At 39.6% G+C, this 17,833-nt stretch overlaps 2 protein-coding genes across 3 annotated transcripts; both read left to right on the top strand.

Moving 5' to 3' along the window:
* The first annotated feature begins 1,459 nt into the window (after window positions 1–1,459).
* LOC123969562 (probable ATP-dependent RNA helicase DDX5) lies at window positions 1,460–11,644 on the top strand. Its single transcript, XM_046047077.1, has 13 exons — window positions 1,460–1,640; window positions 3,063–3,243; window positions 3,461–3,557; window positions 3,705–3,838; window positions 4,351–4,416; window positions 6,548–6,689; window positions 6,832–6,992; window positions 7,253–7,425; window positions 7,573–7,683; window positions 7,811–7,872; window positions 7,971–8,030; window positions 9,490–9,711; window positions 10,756–11,644. The coding sequence occupies exons 1-13, from the start codon at window positions 1,600–1,602 to the stop codon at window positions 11,211–11,213; spliced, it is 1,908 nt and encodes a 635-aa protein (XP_045903033.1). The 5' UTR covers window positions 1,460–1,599; the 3' UTR covers window positions 11,214–11,644.
* A 1,288-nt stretch (window positions 11,645–12,932) lies between these two features.
* On the top strand, window positions 12,933–17,833 carry polg2 (polymerase (DNA directed), gamma 2, accessory subunit). 2 transcript variants are annotated; one of them, XM_046046828.1, is made up of 9 exons: window positions 12,933–13,089; window positions 13,337–13,888; window positions 14,504–14,609; window positions 15,338–15,443; window positions 15,815–15,997; window positions 16,375–16,512; window positions 16,603–16,683; window positions 16,878–16,969; window positions 17,087–17,833. In XM_046046828.1, exons 2-9 carry the CDS (start codon window positions 13,393–13,395, stop codon window positions 17,250–17,252), a joined length of 1,368 nt encoding a protein of 455 aa, XP_045902784.1. In that variant the 5' UTR covers window positions 12,933–13,089; window positions 13,337–13,392; the 3' UTR covers window positions 17,253–17,833. The 2 variants fall into 2 exon arrangements, with proteins under 2 accessions (XP_045902784.1, XP_045902785.1); XM_046046829.1 differs by having other exon boundaries at window positions 12,934–13,089; window positions 13,413–13,888.

Genomic DNA, 17,833 nt, shown 5'->3' with positions numbered 1-17,833 from the left:
TGTATGGAACGGTGATTCAACTTATTTTTACATTTTCTCCATCAGGTGCACAGGAGGTAATGTTTCACGCATTGCACATGTTTTATCAAATTCTGCATAGCTTACTGTATAAATATGTTCCCTCTGGCTATGTGTCCTCATTTTAGTCATGGTGTTTTTTGCTATTACACAAGAACAGTACCATTTACAAAAGACGACTAGATTAATGGCCTGCTTTGTAAAATAAATGGATTTTATTTTTGGAGGATCTCAAACTGCTTGCATGTTTTATTTAATCTTTTTGTTAAATGTTTTTGTCATTTTAGTTGTGTGAAATGAAATGCACTTTTTTCTGTCTGTGTGGGTTCAAGAGTGTCACACATGTTTTACATCAACCAAATGAAGACTGTGTTGTGATATAAAAGCCACAAGTTGAAGATGGAGATCATTGGGAAGTTTAAACATTTTGTGCCAGAAGAATTTACCGAATACAACAGAATATTGTGTACCCTGGTTACTACCTGATCTTGTGACTGCTTGCCCAACTGGACTTATTTCGAAGTGATGTTTTGTTCCCTCATCTCAGCAATAGTATTATATTTCTATGTTAATTGTACATTGTGTTTGTTGAAGCAGTGGGTTGTCAGTGAAAGTTTGTGAAAAGGCTCAATGAATGTTAGTGCACAGCTTTTGTCAGAATATGGTTTTGCGGCAACCACAAAACAAAAAACAGTTTCAGCAGATGCTCCTCTCCCCATGATTTTTGGAAAGTAGCTAATACTAGCTATATATAGTATATACAGTAATATATAATTTATTAATACAATTTGTGCAAGACAGAATTCTAAACAGTTTAAATTCACATGGTCACAGAGTTATGGCCATTTAAACTGAGTTTCTGTTGAACCACTTTTGCAGGATTTCACAGTGGTGATCATAATTTGTTTAATTTTTTTTTTTTTTTTTTTTGGTGTTCTAGAAGAATCTGGCAACCAATTACAGGGCCAAAGTATGGGATATTAAAAAATATATAATATCTTAAAAATCTGTCAGTCTCATCCATATCACTTTTCTTTAACTGACAGAGAAACAAGTGAGCAGACAGAAAAGAGTTGACTGGAAGTTATACATTTTAGAATCCCTTTCTGTAAGTGCAAGTAAATTGAATATGATTTAAAGAAAAAAAAATTTAATAAAACTATTGTAAAAAAAAATCATCTTAATCTGTTATGTATTATTCTCAGGATTTAATACAAAAGCCTAATTTCCCTTTTATTTGTTTTAACTCTTTCTTGACCTGTCCATATTGTGTATCATTATTATCTTTATACAACTTGAAACGTGAAACGTTTGAAATGTGTACACATTAAACACACATGAGGCTTTTAACTGGCTGTCAGAATTACCATATGTGCGGAGATTAAATAGTGCCACCGGGGTGCGCATTGATACAACGTTATCCGCGTCGTCTAACCTCATTTCCGTCTCTGCAAACAGACTTCTGACTGCCGGCATTTTCTTTTTGTTTTCACTGTGCTGACTTGGATTGATCTTCAGTTTTGTTGACCGGCAGACCGGATTTACACGAAGTCCTCTTTCACCGCAGTAGTCTGCTACACAATGCCTGGATTTTCAGACAGAGATCGTGGCAGAGATAGAGGGTAAGTCGAGTGTCCGGGTTTCTTGACGTTAGCCAAGACGAACGGCTTAGCATACGGTTGCTAACGGCAGAGCTGTCATGGCTGGATTCTCAAAACAAGACACTTGTAACGTTAGTTTATGTCGCCACTTGTTGGTATCTAGCTACATGTCTCTATTAAATTGTGAAAAGTCGTGTTATTACACGCTCTAGCGGCCCTGCGTTGACATGTTTGTATTTTTTTCCGTTCCCCTGCCGAATAGAGGTAAAATGGCAGCTAACGACGGCTCTGCTGGCTGAGCAGTTTGCACTTGTTATCTGATCATGTGACGCAGTGGTGTCTCCTGTTGTGGATGCACATCTGAGACGAGGATTTGTGTCGCAGTGACCCAATTTCTTTTAAATGACTCATTTTCCATTAGTATTGTGACCTAGACACTCTCTAACTCTGACAGTTTAATGTTAACGTTACTTTGCAACATGACAGGTCAGTATCTATGTATTAGTACGGCAATTTCCAAGTGCTAGACATTTAAATTTGACTCGGTCTAAGTGTTTGTTTTGGGTTGTTAACTAACAATTTGTAGAAAACTATTGACTGTGTGAGTTGTTGTGGAAAAACGCCAGATATGCTCAGTGTTTGTAAAGCAAATAAGTCCACAAATTCATTTCCACGTTTTGCCTCTAGGTTATAAACTTTCTCTGTGTGGAAGATTGTGTCTTCCTTCACAAATGTTGATTTAAGAATTTTTACTGCTGTTTACAAATGTAAAGCCACTGTTCCTTTTGTGTAGTTTATTTATATTGTGCTTTCAAATATAAAACAGGAAAGAGAGGATTTTAGTCCAGAAAAGTTTGCAAGGCAGTGTTAAGGGGACATGGTTCACTTGTTTGTTATTTTACAACACAGGGTTGCAAAATGCAAGTTGTAGCTCCTTCATGCTACACACATTGAATGTTTAACATATATTTAAATTAAAAAGAGTAAAATAAAACAATACATATACAGTTACAAGTACTGATACACACAAAAATTACATACAGTTCCATGTTATTTATTTATAGTGGAGTGCATAGGATGACGAGTGATTTAGTACTTCATGTCAATAAAGTTGGGGGCTGACAACTGACAGACTGTACAAAGGAAAAGTCAAAATCAGTATGCAGTGGCTGAGATATTCTCACTTTTACCTAGTACAAGTCAAGAGACAAAAACGCAGAACCTTAGACTTCATATTATACAAGTAATAGTTTTTCAAACCCCACCAAGTCCAACCTGAGATGGCCAAGATGATATCATCATGTGTCATCAGGGGTATTTGTTAAACTTAACAGTTTCCTCTACTGGCTGAGTAGTACTAATCAGAACTACTTCATTGACTTTTTTATGGGTGCCCCTTTTCTGGCCGTACTTTCTGTTATGTGTCCCTCTCTTTTATTTAAGGTATGGTGGAGGACCCCCTCGTTTTGGTGGTGGCGGAGGCGGCAATAGGGGCGGACCTCCTCCAGGAAAGTTTGGCAACCCCGGAGAGAGGCTGCGTAAGAAGCACTGGAACCTCGACGAGCTTCCAAAGTTTCAAAAGAACTTCTACCAGGAACATCCAGATGCCACTCGCAGACCACTTGTAAGAGCTGCGCTTTTCTACGTTTTAATTTTCACATTAACACAAAATTACAGTTAAGTAAAACAAAAGGGAAAAGGTCTAACACCCAAAACAAACATTCCCACTTACAGATTTAATGTGTTTTCCTGCTGTTTCATGCAGGCGTTTGTGTATATATGTGTAATGACAATGGTTTATTTTTATTTTAAAATTTCCTCTTCTTCTAATTTAATTACAGCAAGAGGTTGAACAGTACCGAAGAAGCAAAGAAGTTACGGTCAAAGGCAGAGATTGCCCCAAACCTATTGCAAAATTCCATGAAGCTGCATTTCCAAGTGAGTAGAAATTCATACTCCACCACACAAATAATCCTGAACAGTCCTTTGCCTCTTTGCTGAAATATGTTAATTATTTCAGCATACTGCGTCATTATCAGAAGCTTTTACATTAAGCAATTTAACATGCATATCTTTCTACTTCAGGCTATGTCATGGATGTTATTGGCAAACTGAACTGGACTGAACCAACTCCAATTCAGGCTCAGGGGTGGCCCGTTGCCCTTAGTGGCAAAGACATGGTTGGCATCGCTCAAACTGGGTCTGGGAAAACCCTTGCAGTAAGTGAAATATTCTGCAATTCTGATTCAGACCCTTTCTGCTCAGCAGCCTTATTAGATATATCTGTTGCTACCTAATTGAGAAGAAGAGCCAGCTAGATACTGTAAACGTGGTGCATCGCAATTCTGGCAATGTGCTGTACATTTAGCCAATTTATTTATTCTATATTGTTCATTCAGTTATTCAGATTCGTTATAACAATTTACTTACTTTACTTACTTATTACAGAAGTAATCTTAACCGCTTAGTTGGTTCATTATACTGTTGCCCAGAGTGATTGGCTCAAGATTGAAAAAAATTAATTAAATATAAAAATAGCCATTTAAGATAAGATGTTAAAACAATAACTTGAAACAATGTTAATATTGTGGACTATGTATGTTTTTTTTTCCTTTGTCTACTTTAGTGTTTGTCTGTTAAGTTTTTCATTGCATGTCTTTTGGACCGTGTGTGTGTCCTTAATAAATCAGGATTTTTTTATAATGTGGTATGTTTGGTTTGTTTTTTTTAGTACCTTCTGCCTGCAATTGTGCACATCCAACATCAGCCATTCTTGGAGCATGGAGATGGACCTATAGTAAGTACACCTAAAATTTCATTGTATTAGATGTGTGATTCTGTCTTTGTTAGCTCAAAAAGATATTGGCAATTTTTGTTATATTTTTGAAGAACAGGAAATTATTTTTAAGCCATCACAATAATAATAATAATAATAATAATAATAATATGTTAACATTACCCAGAAGATGCTTAGTCTTCCAATCATACTGATCGATGTGTTGCTTCGCATATGACTGAATATGCACTTTTTGCTGTACTTGGTGTGCCAAACAATTAAGAAACCAGCAAGGCTACTATCTTTTTGTGTGTTAAGTTTGTACATCTTTTGTTTTTAACATGGTTGCTTGAATAATTTACTCTTTGATGACAAAGCTCTCCAAGCAGTACCATAATATTATGCTATCAGCTTTTAGGTGGCAGATTAATTGTTTACAATTACTGCTTCGCCTGCCATGGCACAACTAAATCCTATCCTATACTGAGCCCGTTTTGGGGCAGTCGTGGTGCTGTGGCCTGTACTACAAAGCGAGATAACTGGCTTATCCAGGTAACTTCAGCAGTAACTTCGTGATGCCAGGTGTAACTTCCTGATTAACCCGTACTATGAAAGGTTGATAGGTGTTAACCGAGGTCTGTTTCTATGGCAGTTTACGCTGCATCTCTAAACTGCTCCGAGCAGGTTTTGTTCATGGTTAACTCGAGGTGATCCTGCAAGTGGACTACACACCACATCTGTACTTAGTGTTAATGATAAGAAGTAGGATATTATTACACACCATTTCATCCTGATTTGTTCCACTGCGGTTGCAATGAAGTTCTGAACACAACAGCATTACGTTCAGACAGCGAGCCCTGCAGCCTCTGTGATTTTAGAGAGAAATCTTAATTAATTGACGGGATAGTTTCTTAGATGTAGCCCATCTCTGGGCTATAATTGAATCCTCCTAGATTAAAGTGTGAAATTTACAATAAGAAAAATTGTAAATTCCCTGAAATTAATGTCGTAAAAAATCAAAAATCACTCCGGTCTTTTCTTTTGAATACGCCCAATCCAAGGCAAAGTCTCTAAGGTGCATGATAGTGATTGTGAGCTAAACTCAGGAGTATTTCCTCACTGCTAAATCTGATTGCAAAGTTTAATATAACTTTCCAGTGCGTGCATAATACACGGCAGACGTGTGTGTGTGTGCGCGCGATGTTGCAGCCTTGCAAAGTGAAGTTTCTCTCATAAATGTGTGACCATAATGTGAGAGAATATTCAAGTTTTTTTACTTGTAGATTAATCTTAATAATCAGAGACAATAATTAATTTGTTTTTTTTTTTCTAATACAATGGACCTTATGTGCAGTCGTACTTTACATCTTAATCATATTACACATTAAAGAAGAGCCCATAAAATACATAAGAGATTTGAACTATAATGAGAACACTGTGTGTTTGTTTTGTTTTTTTTTATAATTGGGCTAGAAATTTAGTCAATGCGATGCCAACAAGCCGCCCTGGCTTTGTCGGCCGCCACAATATTAGATTTAGCTGTTAACTTGTCTTCATATTCATAATTTCTTGACACTATCAATGTGCATTCCTCTGGAGAAATACGGAGCATGCGCTGTGGTGAAAAAACTTTGCCTGCACAGCCGAACACGCCCCTTTTATGCAAATACACACCAACTCAACAATTAAGTTAACACGGACTCAACTAACAAACATCTAATCCACCATCGTAGTACTGTTTAACTCCAGTGAAAGGCGCTCAGAGTTTGTCAACCCTGAGTTTGACTGATAACCCCGAGTTAACTCTGAGTAGGCTGAACTCCCTTCGTAGTACAGGCCACTGGTCTGCAGGGATTAGTGTTAAACAATTAATCAAAACAGTATCAAAATTGCAATGTGGCCAAGTGCACTATCCAAACTGCAGGAGTTAAATTTCTTTTTTTTTTTTATTTAATTTTTTTTTTGTTTGTTTGTTTGTTTTTTTTAAATGAAGCATTGTGGTGCTACAGAGACGCCCCAGCCTACAAATCCTATTCTCCAGACCTAAAGGAACAGTCAAAATGTGTTTATTATTGTTTATCATGTTTATTTGATGTTCAATAAGCAAATCAATACAATTTGTTAAATCTGTACTGTATCAATCTTTCTTTAGTGCTTAGTGCTGGCACCAACCCGTGAGCTGGCTCAGCAGGTGCAACAAGTGGCTGCTGAATATGGCAGGGCCTCCCGTCTCAAGAGCACCTGCATCTACGGTGGGGCGCCCAAAGGACCTCAAATCAGGGACCTTGAGAGGGGTATGCTTACTTTGTTACTCTCACTATGTTAATATTATTGAACATAATCAACTTCTTTGCTGTTAGGCATGTGTTTTATGATTAAGGTTTGATTGATTTTAAATGTATGTTGTTGTGGGTTTTTTTTGTGTGTTTTTTTAAGGTGTTGAGATTTGCATTGCTACCCCAGGTCGTCTCATTGACTTCCTGGAGTGTGGTAAGACTAATTTGCGTCGTTGCACTTATCTGGTGCTGGATGAAGCTGACCGCATGCTGGACATGGGATTTGAACCTCAGATCCGCAAGATAGTGGAACAAATTCGGGTTAGTTAAGTTTTCTTTCACAACTGATGGGTGACATTATTTATAAAATAAACTGTCACACCACAACATGATTACTACCCAGCTGCTTTTGTTTATAACATTTTGCTCAGCACACAAATGACATAAAAGCTTGGCTGGCAAGATACAAAATGCAAACTTCAACCAATAGCTGCTACTAGAGATTCAACTTTAAATCTGAGTGTTAAATTTACTTTGAAGCTGCAAAATCATGTTGAACTCCTCCTTTTTGTCTTTAACAGCCAGACCGTCAGACCCTGATGTGGAGTGCGACCTGGCCTAAGGAAGTTCGCCAGCTGGCTGAGGACTTCCTGAAGGACTACGTCCAGATCAATATCGGTGCGCTACAGCTCAGTGCCAACCACAACATCCTGCAGATAGTTGATGTTTGCAATGACATGGAGAAGGAGGACAAGTGAGTAGACTCTTCATTTGCATCAGTCAGTCATTGGATTATCTTAAACCAGTCTATTACTGCACTTATGTCAGGGTAGAGTCAGTAGAAACATAATGTCTGTTGTAGTGACAGACTAAATTTTAAGTTTTGTCTCTTTTCTGTCAGACTGATCCGCTTGCTGGAGGAGATAATGAGCGAAAAGGAGAACAAGACCATTATTTTTGTGGAGACCAAAAGGCGTTGTGACGAGCTCACCAGGAGGATGAGAAGAGATGGGTATGGATCTCCTCTTCTTTCTTCCTTATTTTAATTATTCTGTTCATCTGAAAAGTTAATATTTAGCCTATGCCAGATGATAACTACTTGTTGCATCAGTGTTTAATGTTCACTCTGTCTGTCCCAGGTGGCCAGCAATGGGAATTCATGGAGACAAGAGCCAGCAGGAGAGGGACTGGGTCCTTAATGGTGAGATTTACTAAATAACATTGCAAGTTACTGGTAAACAAAAATCCGTGTCACAGCCTGCCCTGTAATTGAATTAAATACTGCCTCTCTCCCTTCAGAGTTCAGATATGGCAAAGCTCCAATCCTCATCGCTACAGATGTGGCCTCCCGTGGCTTAGGTCAGTATGCCATTGAGTATCATCACTTTCTTATCAGTGTTACACTTACTTTAAAGAAAGTGGTTTTGCTTTCTTTAACTTTTCTATGCATTTTCTGAGTTTTTCTCACCTTAAGGTGGAGTCTTTGTGGCAGGCGCTAGGCATGACAGTCCCAGGCCTCGAGAGGGAGAAGGATGACATATTGGAAGTGCTCCACTGGCTTGCCACCCAGTGGGCCTAGAGAGGTGAAGCTCTTGTGTGCCAGTGATCTTCAAAAGGCTGTGTGGCTAAGCCTTTGTCTCTGATATGTGGTTGAAATACACACACATCTGTTCTCTGTCCATGGATTTCACCTGACAAATGCCATCCAGCTGTTTCCAACTCAAACGTTAAAAAAAAAAAAAAAAAAAGATATGCTTGATGTTGTGACTTTTGCCTTGCATGCTGTTGTGTTAGAGAGCGCTGTATTGCAAGTCACTTGTTTGAGATTTGGAACATTTGTTACCTTTCGGAGCTTGTATCACATGGCATGGGTGCTTGTGAGCCTGTCTAAGCTTTTGTTTTCTTTTCCCGTCAAAGTGCTGGATTTCCTGAAATGGAGAGAGTAATTTGAAATCTTTTGTCTCTGAAAATTGATGAGACCTGGCACATGTGTTTAGGGGGTAGTGGGAACATCTAGTGAGAGGAGAAAGAGAGTGAGACAGCTCAAACCAAAGTTCCTCCCTCGCCTGCGTTTTATAGTCATGTCGAGACCTGCCAACGAGAGACATTTTCTCAAGTGAACACTGGCTTCTTGGAAGATCTTGCCTTGATGAGACTGATGAAGGGAGTGGGGGGGGGAATCATTCTGTGCTCGGAGAGGGGTCCCACAGGGATCAAGGCTTGGGCCTTTTTCATTTTTTTTGAACGGGGCCCCTGTTCAAATTAGTACTTGATCTATTTTGTCTTGGCAAGACATGCAGTGTGGCCCTTTAATATCAAGCTTCTTTTGAGAGTGTACTGGGAAAAATGGACCTGCAAAAATGTACCACTGAATGGTCCTATATTGGCTCATGAGGAGGCCCCAGTGCATATCGTGGCCCAACTGCGTAGAAGCTCCTGGATGTCACTTGACAATTTGTGGGGGATTTCGCTGCATTGGGAAAGGACTAGTGAATGCATACTCCTTTATGGTAAGACTTAAATCCATTTCCTTTTCTCCCTTGGTTAACAAAAGGGAGAGTGAATGTCCTTTTTTTTTTTATTATGGTAAGCAAATGGAGGGTGCATCGTTTCTCTCTTCCCACAGTAGTATTCCCATGGAGTAGATATGTACACAATCTTGTGTTGTTTTTTAACACATTTTCTCCACAGCCCTAATGACCATTTTCTTCCCCAGCCTTCAGAGTTGCTAACTTTTCCCTTTGATCTGGCTGTTGTGGTGTGCAAAATCCTGTGTGGCCCCCATGTTTTGTTTTGCCACACTGCAACACTTTCACAGATGTGGAGGATGTGAAATTTGTCATCAATTATGACTACCCTAACTCCTCCGAGGATTATATCCACCGCATTGGACGCACAGCCCGAAGTCAAAAAACGGGCACGGCCTACACCTTCTTCACCCCCAACAACATGAAACAAGCCAGTGACCTGATCTCTGTGCTCCGCGAGGCCAACCAGGCCATTAACCCCAAGCTGATCCAGATGGCAGAGGACAGAGGAGGTAAAATGTGAACTTGTTTGCAATAATAAGGATTTTCAAGGAAGATGCAGTGTATGTGTAAAGTGTTTGATTATGATCTTTTAGTAGATATGAGAATTCATTCTGAGGCTCGGCTTCATGAGTTAATTTTAATTATTTGTCTGTTTTATTTCAGTGATTCATATTCTACATCTCTTGTTAGAAACTTGTATCTTAGATGGTTTGGACAGAATAGTGTAATCTTTGTCATTGTCTTAAAAGCCCCTTTCAGACATGCACCTTGTAGCGTAAATGTGACCGCAATTCAACACGTTGGTCTCGCATCTCAATACATTGAAAAGCTCCAGTCCTCATCACTTTCAACACAGCAGCAGACTAAATAGCATGATGTCAGATTAACACCATATCTTTGTCCGCCTACGTTCTTATAAGCACTATGATAAATCTATCACTTATTATCTCTCATGCACATTGATAAGTAAACCAGGACACGCGGATTGAGTCACTTTTTTAAGCTGTTGAGGAGACTCAGACTCGTCAAAGATGTTTTTTATGTGTTTAATGTTTTTTGGGGTCCCTCGCAGTGCCTAGTAAAAGAAAGAAACTCTACTTTAGTCACAATAATGATCAAGGCAGCACTCCTACCACTTACTTTTCATTCTCAATTATGCCAACTGCATAGAGGAAGAATGAAAGGAGATTCCAAACTTAACAACTTCTCATTCAATATTTGGAAAATTTAAAACGGGCAGCAGAGTTATCTAATGAATTATGAACCTGATGAGGATATTTATTTGGAGATTTGTTGGTAAAAGCAGGGGCCAGCATCCATAGCACTCAGGTTGGTTGTTAAGGCTTCAGAGCCAAAATCATTTTTTAAAAATCACATCTGTATCACTTTAACAGATCGAGGAAGCCAACAATGTGGCGCATTCCATGTCTGAGAAGGGCTTTTTTTTTTTTTTTTTTGTTTGTTTTGCTACCATGTTGTAGGTTCCTTGTATTGATAGTCTGAACCCACTCCACTCTCCTCTTTCGTCCCTCTCTTGTCATTATCTCATCCAGGTCGTGGAAGAGGTGGAAGAGGCGGCTACAAGGATGACCGTCGGGATAGGTATTCTGGGGGTGGGAGGAGCAGCTTTGGTGGGAGTAGTTACAGGGACAGGGACAGTGACAGGGGGTTTGGAAATGGGCCGAAGAGTGCCTTTGGTGGCAATAAGGCCCAAAATGGTGGCAGCTATGGAGGCAACAGTGGCAACTCTAGTGGTAGCTATGGCAGCAACAATTACAACAACAGCAATGGACAGGGTAATTTTGGTGCTCCGGCAAACCAGGTGGGTGCCTTTGGTAACCAAAGCTTTCAGGGCCCCCCTCAGTTTGGGGCCATGCAGAGGGCCGCTCAGAATGGCATGAACCACCCGCCATTCCCATTCAACTCCCAGCCGCCCCCACCACAGGCCCAACAGCCACCACCCCCACCACCAATGGTGCCCTACCCCATGCCACCACCCTTCCCACAGTAGATATGATATACGCACAATATATGGAACCAACATGATTTTTGGTTTAGTCTTGAAATCTTGCAGTATGATTATTATTATTATTTTTATTATTATTATCCTTTGTACTGTTTAACATTTGTTTTGCTTACAGCAGGGTTGGAATTATTCAGTAAACCCAGAGCATTAAATGGAGTCATAGACATGTCTCCTATAGTGCAACTATGATCGCTGCACTTTTCCTTGACTGTTTTTTGTTACATTCCTCAGTAATTTATTTTTACTAGGTAATGCAGTGTTTTCAGTTTGTGGTATGTTTAAAGTGATGTTACGAAGATCATAATAGAAAGGGTGCGTGTGACCCTTTCAAATAAAAAAAAAAAATAAGAAAATGGGACTTTGGTGTTGTATTATTTGAGTTGGATGAATTATTAAAACTGGACATAGATCCTGAACCACATGTGTGTCTTACAATATCAGGAATGCTGATTATAAACCACAGGCCTGAACACGTTTTTCACGTAGAGGTTACAAAGTGAGTATGTTTGAAGACACGATGAAAAGAAAGAAGGAAGACTCACTTGACATTGATATACTAATATCGAGCTGATTTCCATGGGGAAAAAATTATGCACGTAAATTAAAACTGCACATGCATCATGGATGTTTGCAACTCCTTGAGGTCCCTGTGCCACATTTTTGGAGCCACTACCTTATTCAGCCCAACTGAACTTTCTGTTGCTCGTTAAGTTTTGGTTAGGGCTGTAGTTCCCACAGAGGTCATATCCTGTATGTCTTCTAGCATTTTCAGGAGTTCACAATTTAAAAATACCCATTGGATATTTTGTAGGCTGAGTTGATATCTTTAAATATGACTACTTTTAAAAGCCAACAAAGAATTAAGTAAACCACTCCACTAAGTGCAGTAAGAACTTTCTTTTGCATGGGACATAGAGAGGTATACATAACAGTATACAAAATATATATATATTAAAAGAGGAAGTTTTTGCAACCTTTTTGTTGTTGGAATTAGAATTCAGTTTTATTTTTATTTAGTGCATATTAATGGACATCCTAGCTTGCAATGTAAATATACAAGAATTAGCCCGAAAGCTATTTGACATTATGCACAGCCTCATGGAGAAAAAGCATGTGCAAAATCTCTAAATATGGTCAATGATGAATCTGCTGAAGTTTTGGCACAATTTTCTGGTGTGTAAACAATGCCAAAAGAGGTGCAAAACAGTTTCTGAGTGGTCTTCACCGAACAGTTTGTATTGATGTCTCTTAAATTTAACCATGTAGTGATTAACAGGGAAATATCTTAATTATTCTAAATGACACTTCCTTCACCTTGTTTACAATCAGGTATTTTTGAGGAATCATTCAAACTTTTTTCCAGTCAATGTTATTTACTAATCGGTTCCAATATGATTTAACATGTTTCTTTCTGAAACAAGGCACAAATGTTCTTATTTCGAGGATGTTGAGAGAAATACATTTTTCCAACTTGTGATTCAGCCACACTGAGGAGGGAGACTGAAGAAAGTATATATAATATAAGTATAGTTCTGCCTGTATTTCTAAAAAGCATTATGGAAAAAGTCGCCCCTCTCCATTGGTATGGATTGGTTCACCAGCAGTGCACTAGAGCAGTAGAGCCTTTCACGTGTGGCACCCAAAGAATATAAAAAGCATAGACTGTATATATAAAAAAAAAAAAAAGTCACCAGCGGTGACGTAAAGTCACGCCTTCTTTTTTTAAACCCGGATGTGAAGCTATCAGTTCCGGATCATTTAGGCAATCACGCGTAGATGCAGCGAACCTGAAACTGTTTTCGTCCAGCGGTTATTGAACGTTAATTGTGCGAAAACAGTAACGTAAATGAACACGTGTCAGGTGAGCGCGTGTGCGATATGTAGTTATTGCGGTCAGCTAGCTAAAGGATGCTATCAGTCACCTCTCACTGAACCTGTATTTTTGAAACACTTAACGTTAACTCACTTTTTTGCTCTGTTACTTGCTAGATAAAGGCCTATCTTATCTTTTAACTTAAATAATGTATTTTACATTTGCATGTAAGGTTTTTCAACTGTTAAAATGAGGTCAGATCTGTTTAACACATGACGATTCATCATTTAAATAGACAATCTTTGGATTTACCGACATTTGGACCACTTCTTCTGTGAGGCGTCATTCATCATGTTATCTTACTGTGTCAGAACCGTCCAATCAAGGCCTCTGTCCATACTGAAAACCTCAGAGTACAGTCCAACGCTGGCCCTGCAACGCACCAAAGGACGCTGCAGTGCATCACCGAGTCAGGATTTGGATCAGGTCAGGGCTCTGCTGCAGCTCTGTGTGGACAGATACTATATTTCACCTGGTCAGACTAACGTAGAGCTGTTTCAGCGGGGGGTGAGCTGCAGTTATGGACCTCTGGGCATGGAGCTGAGAAGAAACCTGCTGGAGCAGTGGTGGCACTCTGTGACCAGGTGTACGGCTCAGGTGTTTGGGATAAACACTCTGAGCAGCAGCAGGGGCGCAGCAGCAGATGGATGGGGACACTTGAGGATTGTTGAGTCTGAAAATTTAAAACAAATTCTTGAATGGCAAGAACTGAGCAAGGAGCAGCTCATCCAGAAGGTGCAGACACTCCTTCAGAAGTCCCCATCAGTGAGAGGAAACTTCCTTCAAGGTAGAGAGCTAACATATTCCAGACAGACTCACAGTTTGATAGTTATTATTGGTATGATTTGGCAAGTAATAATTATATTAGTATATGCTGTGTACTGATTATTTATAGCAAGGTGATGGCAAGATAGACCATCCTTGGCCCAGCAAACCATAGCAGTGCTTCAGTGAAATGACACTGCGCAAATCCTTTTCAGCTCTGCAGAATACTGGAGTGATAACTGGTAGTTTAAAAGGACTTTCTTGGCCTTGGTTGAGCCCAGTACAAGTCAACCATTCAAATATTAGGTTTAGATTTACAGTCATGGTCGTTATGGTTAGGATTTGTACCCATCCTCAGAGGAAGGCGTGAAAGTCCTCCCCATCCTGTGGTGGAAAAAATAAATATTAGTTCAGATGATATCAGTACCTAAACCAGTCATTAGAAGCTAATATTGCACCAGTCAAATTCTGTAAAGGGACAAAAGCATAGCGCATCACTCTTGGAAACACAACGTCTATCCTCAACAACAAAACCATTAAATTAAAATGTAAATCATATGTTTTCCACCCATCTGTGTTGGAGGGCAAAATTACTTGATTACAAAAACAACAGCAATGAAGTCTGGGTTGTTCTCAGGTGCCTTGGAGCAGTTTGTCCCCTTGTTGGAGCTGGTGAACAGGAAACTGCCCTTCGGCCTGGCTGAGATGGGTCTGTGTTTCCAGCACTCAGATGGCTCTGGTTGGTGAGGCTTCATCTGCTGTCTGTCGGTGGGGGTATAGATACAGATGTGAAGAAGTTCATTTTTGCACTACGGATTTTCTGTTCCTTTATACTTTTATATAATAATGTTTTGTGAGTTTATGTTAATACCACTTGTATGTTATATGAAGACGAGTGTGTTGATGTAATCAGAGTAACTTATGTCCTTGTTAGGAAAAATTCGGTATCTTTAATAAATTTGTTAAATGTTTTACACACACTGTTGCAACGCTAGCAATATGTACATCTCAATCAATATTAATATGAATGTGTAATGAGTATCGATAGATTAGACTCATTGTTTTAGTTATTCTAGCTATTTCCAAAAACAGTGCCTTGTAAAATAATCCAGGTACAATGCAGGGCAGAGTAGACGGCTCAAACTGAAGAGTGTTTAAATTTATGTTTCTTATTGCACTTGGTAAACATTTCACTTTAGAGATTTGACAGCAGCACATAGCCTACAGTCAACCAAACAAGCCCTTGCTATCATATAATTATTGATTTCAATAATTGTTGCATTTTTGTTTCTGCACACTGTTCATTATTTGACCACTAGAGGGCAAAGTATCCCACTTTTTCTGAGGGGTAAAAAGAGTGGCTGTATTTCACAACAGCGTAGTACTATACTATACTACAACTACAGTTAACATCTAAAACAAGTATGTGTGGTGCTGCTGTAATTATAATGTAAAGGTTATTTTCTGCCAGCCCGGCCGAGGTCACCCAGACATCTCTGGTGTGGTTCTGCTCTCCTCGGACCTCCTCCCAGTGGCTGGATCACTGGACACGACAGAGACTAAAGTGGTGGAGGAAAGTGAGTATTTGAGACAGTGTCTCCCTCACAACATGTTTTTGTTGCTGCAGTAATAACACCTCAGCAAAGAGTTTCCTTGTACATATTTTTAGCTACTGCTTTAGGTGAACTGGCATAGTTGAAGAGGCGTATTTTTGTTACTTAAAGCTACACTCCCTGAACTTCCTTCAAGGCCACCCAACACCACATTTCCCACCAGAAAGCGGCTGATGTTTTGAAATTTAAGACTTAAGTTTCAAAAATCAACATCTGAGGTGGGAGGTGATTTGGGTGTTTGGTGCAATGACAAAGTCAAAGAGTGTATCTTTAAACTATTACTACATTAAGATAACTTCAGTTACATGAAATCAAGTGAACCCATGTCTTTCCAGTTCGCCCTGTCTCCATCCAACTTCAGCAGTAGTGACGTTCCAGAGGAGGAACTCGAGGAGGCGGCGTCTCGTGGAGTGAGGATCATCTACAGCTTCCCGTGGGGACAGGAGCCCCTGGAGACGCTGTGGAGCAGAGGAGACGCCGAGCTGCTACAAACACACGGAGTCCATTCCAAAATACAGGTCAGCCTGCTGCTTTTATGTAGTGTCTTAATGTGGCTGTTTTCGGATGTGTGCTTTCTGTCTGCTTCCAGTTTCTTCTTTGTGAAACTGCCATTGCTGAAAAATCTCACAGAGGGTATAGAAGCATTGCAGTGGTAATAAAAAATCTTGCTTGACAGCATCATGATGACACTTTAAGAGAAACTGCATGTGTTAAATGTGAATAAATAAAATCTGGTCAGAAGTGAACATAAATAATGGCTGCATCCCATTTAGTTTTGCCACATCCATGGCTCTGCTGTTGTGCAGGATGAGATATATGATGAGAAACATAAGCAGCTATTCACTACTATTGTTGCCTTTCTTCAGTGTTAATTGTCTTTCTAAACATGCTTCAGTGTCAAGATGGCCATAAGGCAGTTCCTCACGTTGTTTCTGTGATTGGGAACATGGACCGTGGTATGATGGCCTTTCTGTCCAACTCGCTTCAGCAGCTCAACAAAGACAACGGCAAGCAGAAGCTGCAGCAGAGAAAGGTGATGACCCACAGCTGTAAAGTAAAGAACAAACTGTCATCAGGAGGGTTATGACTTGATTTTTATTTTCTGGTTCATCGTTGATTTCAGGTTCTGAAGTTACATCCAGTGTTGGCTCCAGTCAAAGTGGCTTTAGACATTGGCAGAGGAGCCACCATGGAGCTGAAGCAGGTAAGAAAGACATGTATTAACAGTACACATCAATGATTAATCCCCCCCCTATTAAATCTGTATGAATACACATCTAAAGTCAAGTGCTGTGTAGAAAGGATCTTTCATGTGACTGTGATAGGATCAGCACTACAGTATTTAACTTGTGTAGGCATTCGTCACAGTAGATTAATGAGTATATAAATATTTTGTAGGTTTGTGAAGGGCTGCTGCAGGAGTTCATGGAGTCTAAGATCTCTGCTTGGCCTGGATATCTCGAAACTGCGCAAACATCAATGAATGAAAAGTAAAGCGCAATTCTGTGATATGTCTTTGTATTGGGAAGCAGAATTGCTCATTGGGCGCACATTAGTAGTGTTTCTCATGCTGTGGACTGATGTGTGTCTGTGTCGATGAATTGTAGGTATGATGAAATGGGAGTGCTTTTCACTGTGGTGATCAGTGAGAAGACGCTGGAGAGCGGCCTCCTTCAAGTCCGCAGCAGAGACACCACCATCAATGAGACAATGCACATCTCTGAGATCAAGAACTTTCTCTCCAGATACGTTTCTGCTGCAGACAACATCTGAATGGACTTTTTGGTTGGGGAACTAAAAAGGACAGTCTGCCTGTTGTGCTGTCTCAGTTTTGCATCCCTTCCAGATACAAAACTACTATACATCTACAAGTCATGGACTTCCTTTTAAGGAAAATTTCTTGAACAGAGCATTTCATGGAAATTGATCTTTTCCTGAATGACTTTTGGCTGAATGTGACATTATTAATAATTGGATCTTTTATGTGTCGTCTTAAAGGCTAAGAAAGTACTTGTCAATATTTGGGAAGCAGATGTGCATAAGGTTTATGTGCACTTAAAGACTCTCGCTCATCCTATAGCCTCCTCTCAGTACTTCCAAAGCAAAGAGGTGGATAACGTGTTTTTAGTGCTTGTGATTTAACCTGGTGGTATTTACATTGGAGGAGGATTGGGATAAATGTTTAGTAAATGATTTCTGTCTCAGGTTCTATTAAAATATACAGTCTCCATTGTTTTAGTCACGGTGAGCCTTGTGCTCCATGTAAGTTGTCATAGATTAGTTGACTACTAATGACATGTGTGAATAAGTAAAATATAAATAATAAATAAAAAATATTCTTGACTATGGAAAAA

The sequence above is a fragment of the Micropterus dolomieu genome, linkage group LG04 (assembly GCF_021292245.1).
Source record: "Micropterus dolomieu isolate WLL.071019.BEF.003 ecotype Adirondacks linkage group LG04, ASM2129224v1, whole genome shotgun sequence".
Lineage (NCBI taxonomy): Eukaryota > Metazoa > Chordata > Actinopteri > Centrarchiformes > Centrarchidae > Micropterus > Micropterus dolomieu.
Note: the sequence above shows the minus strand (reverse complement) of the source record. Positions and strands in the feature narration are given on the sequence as shown.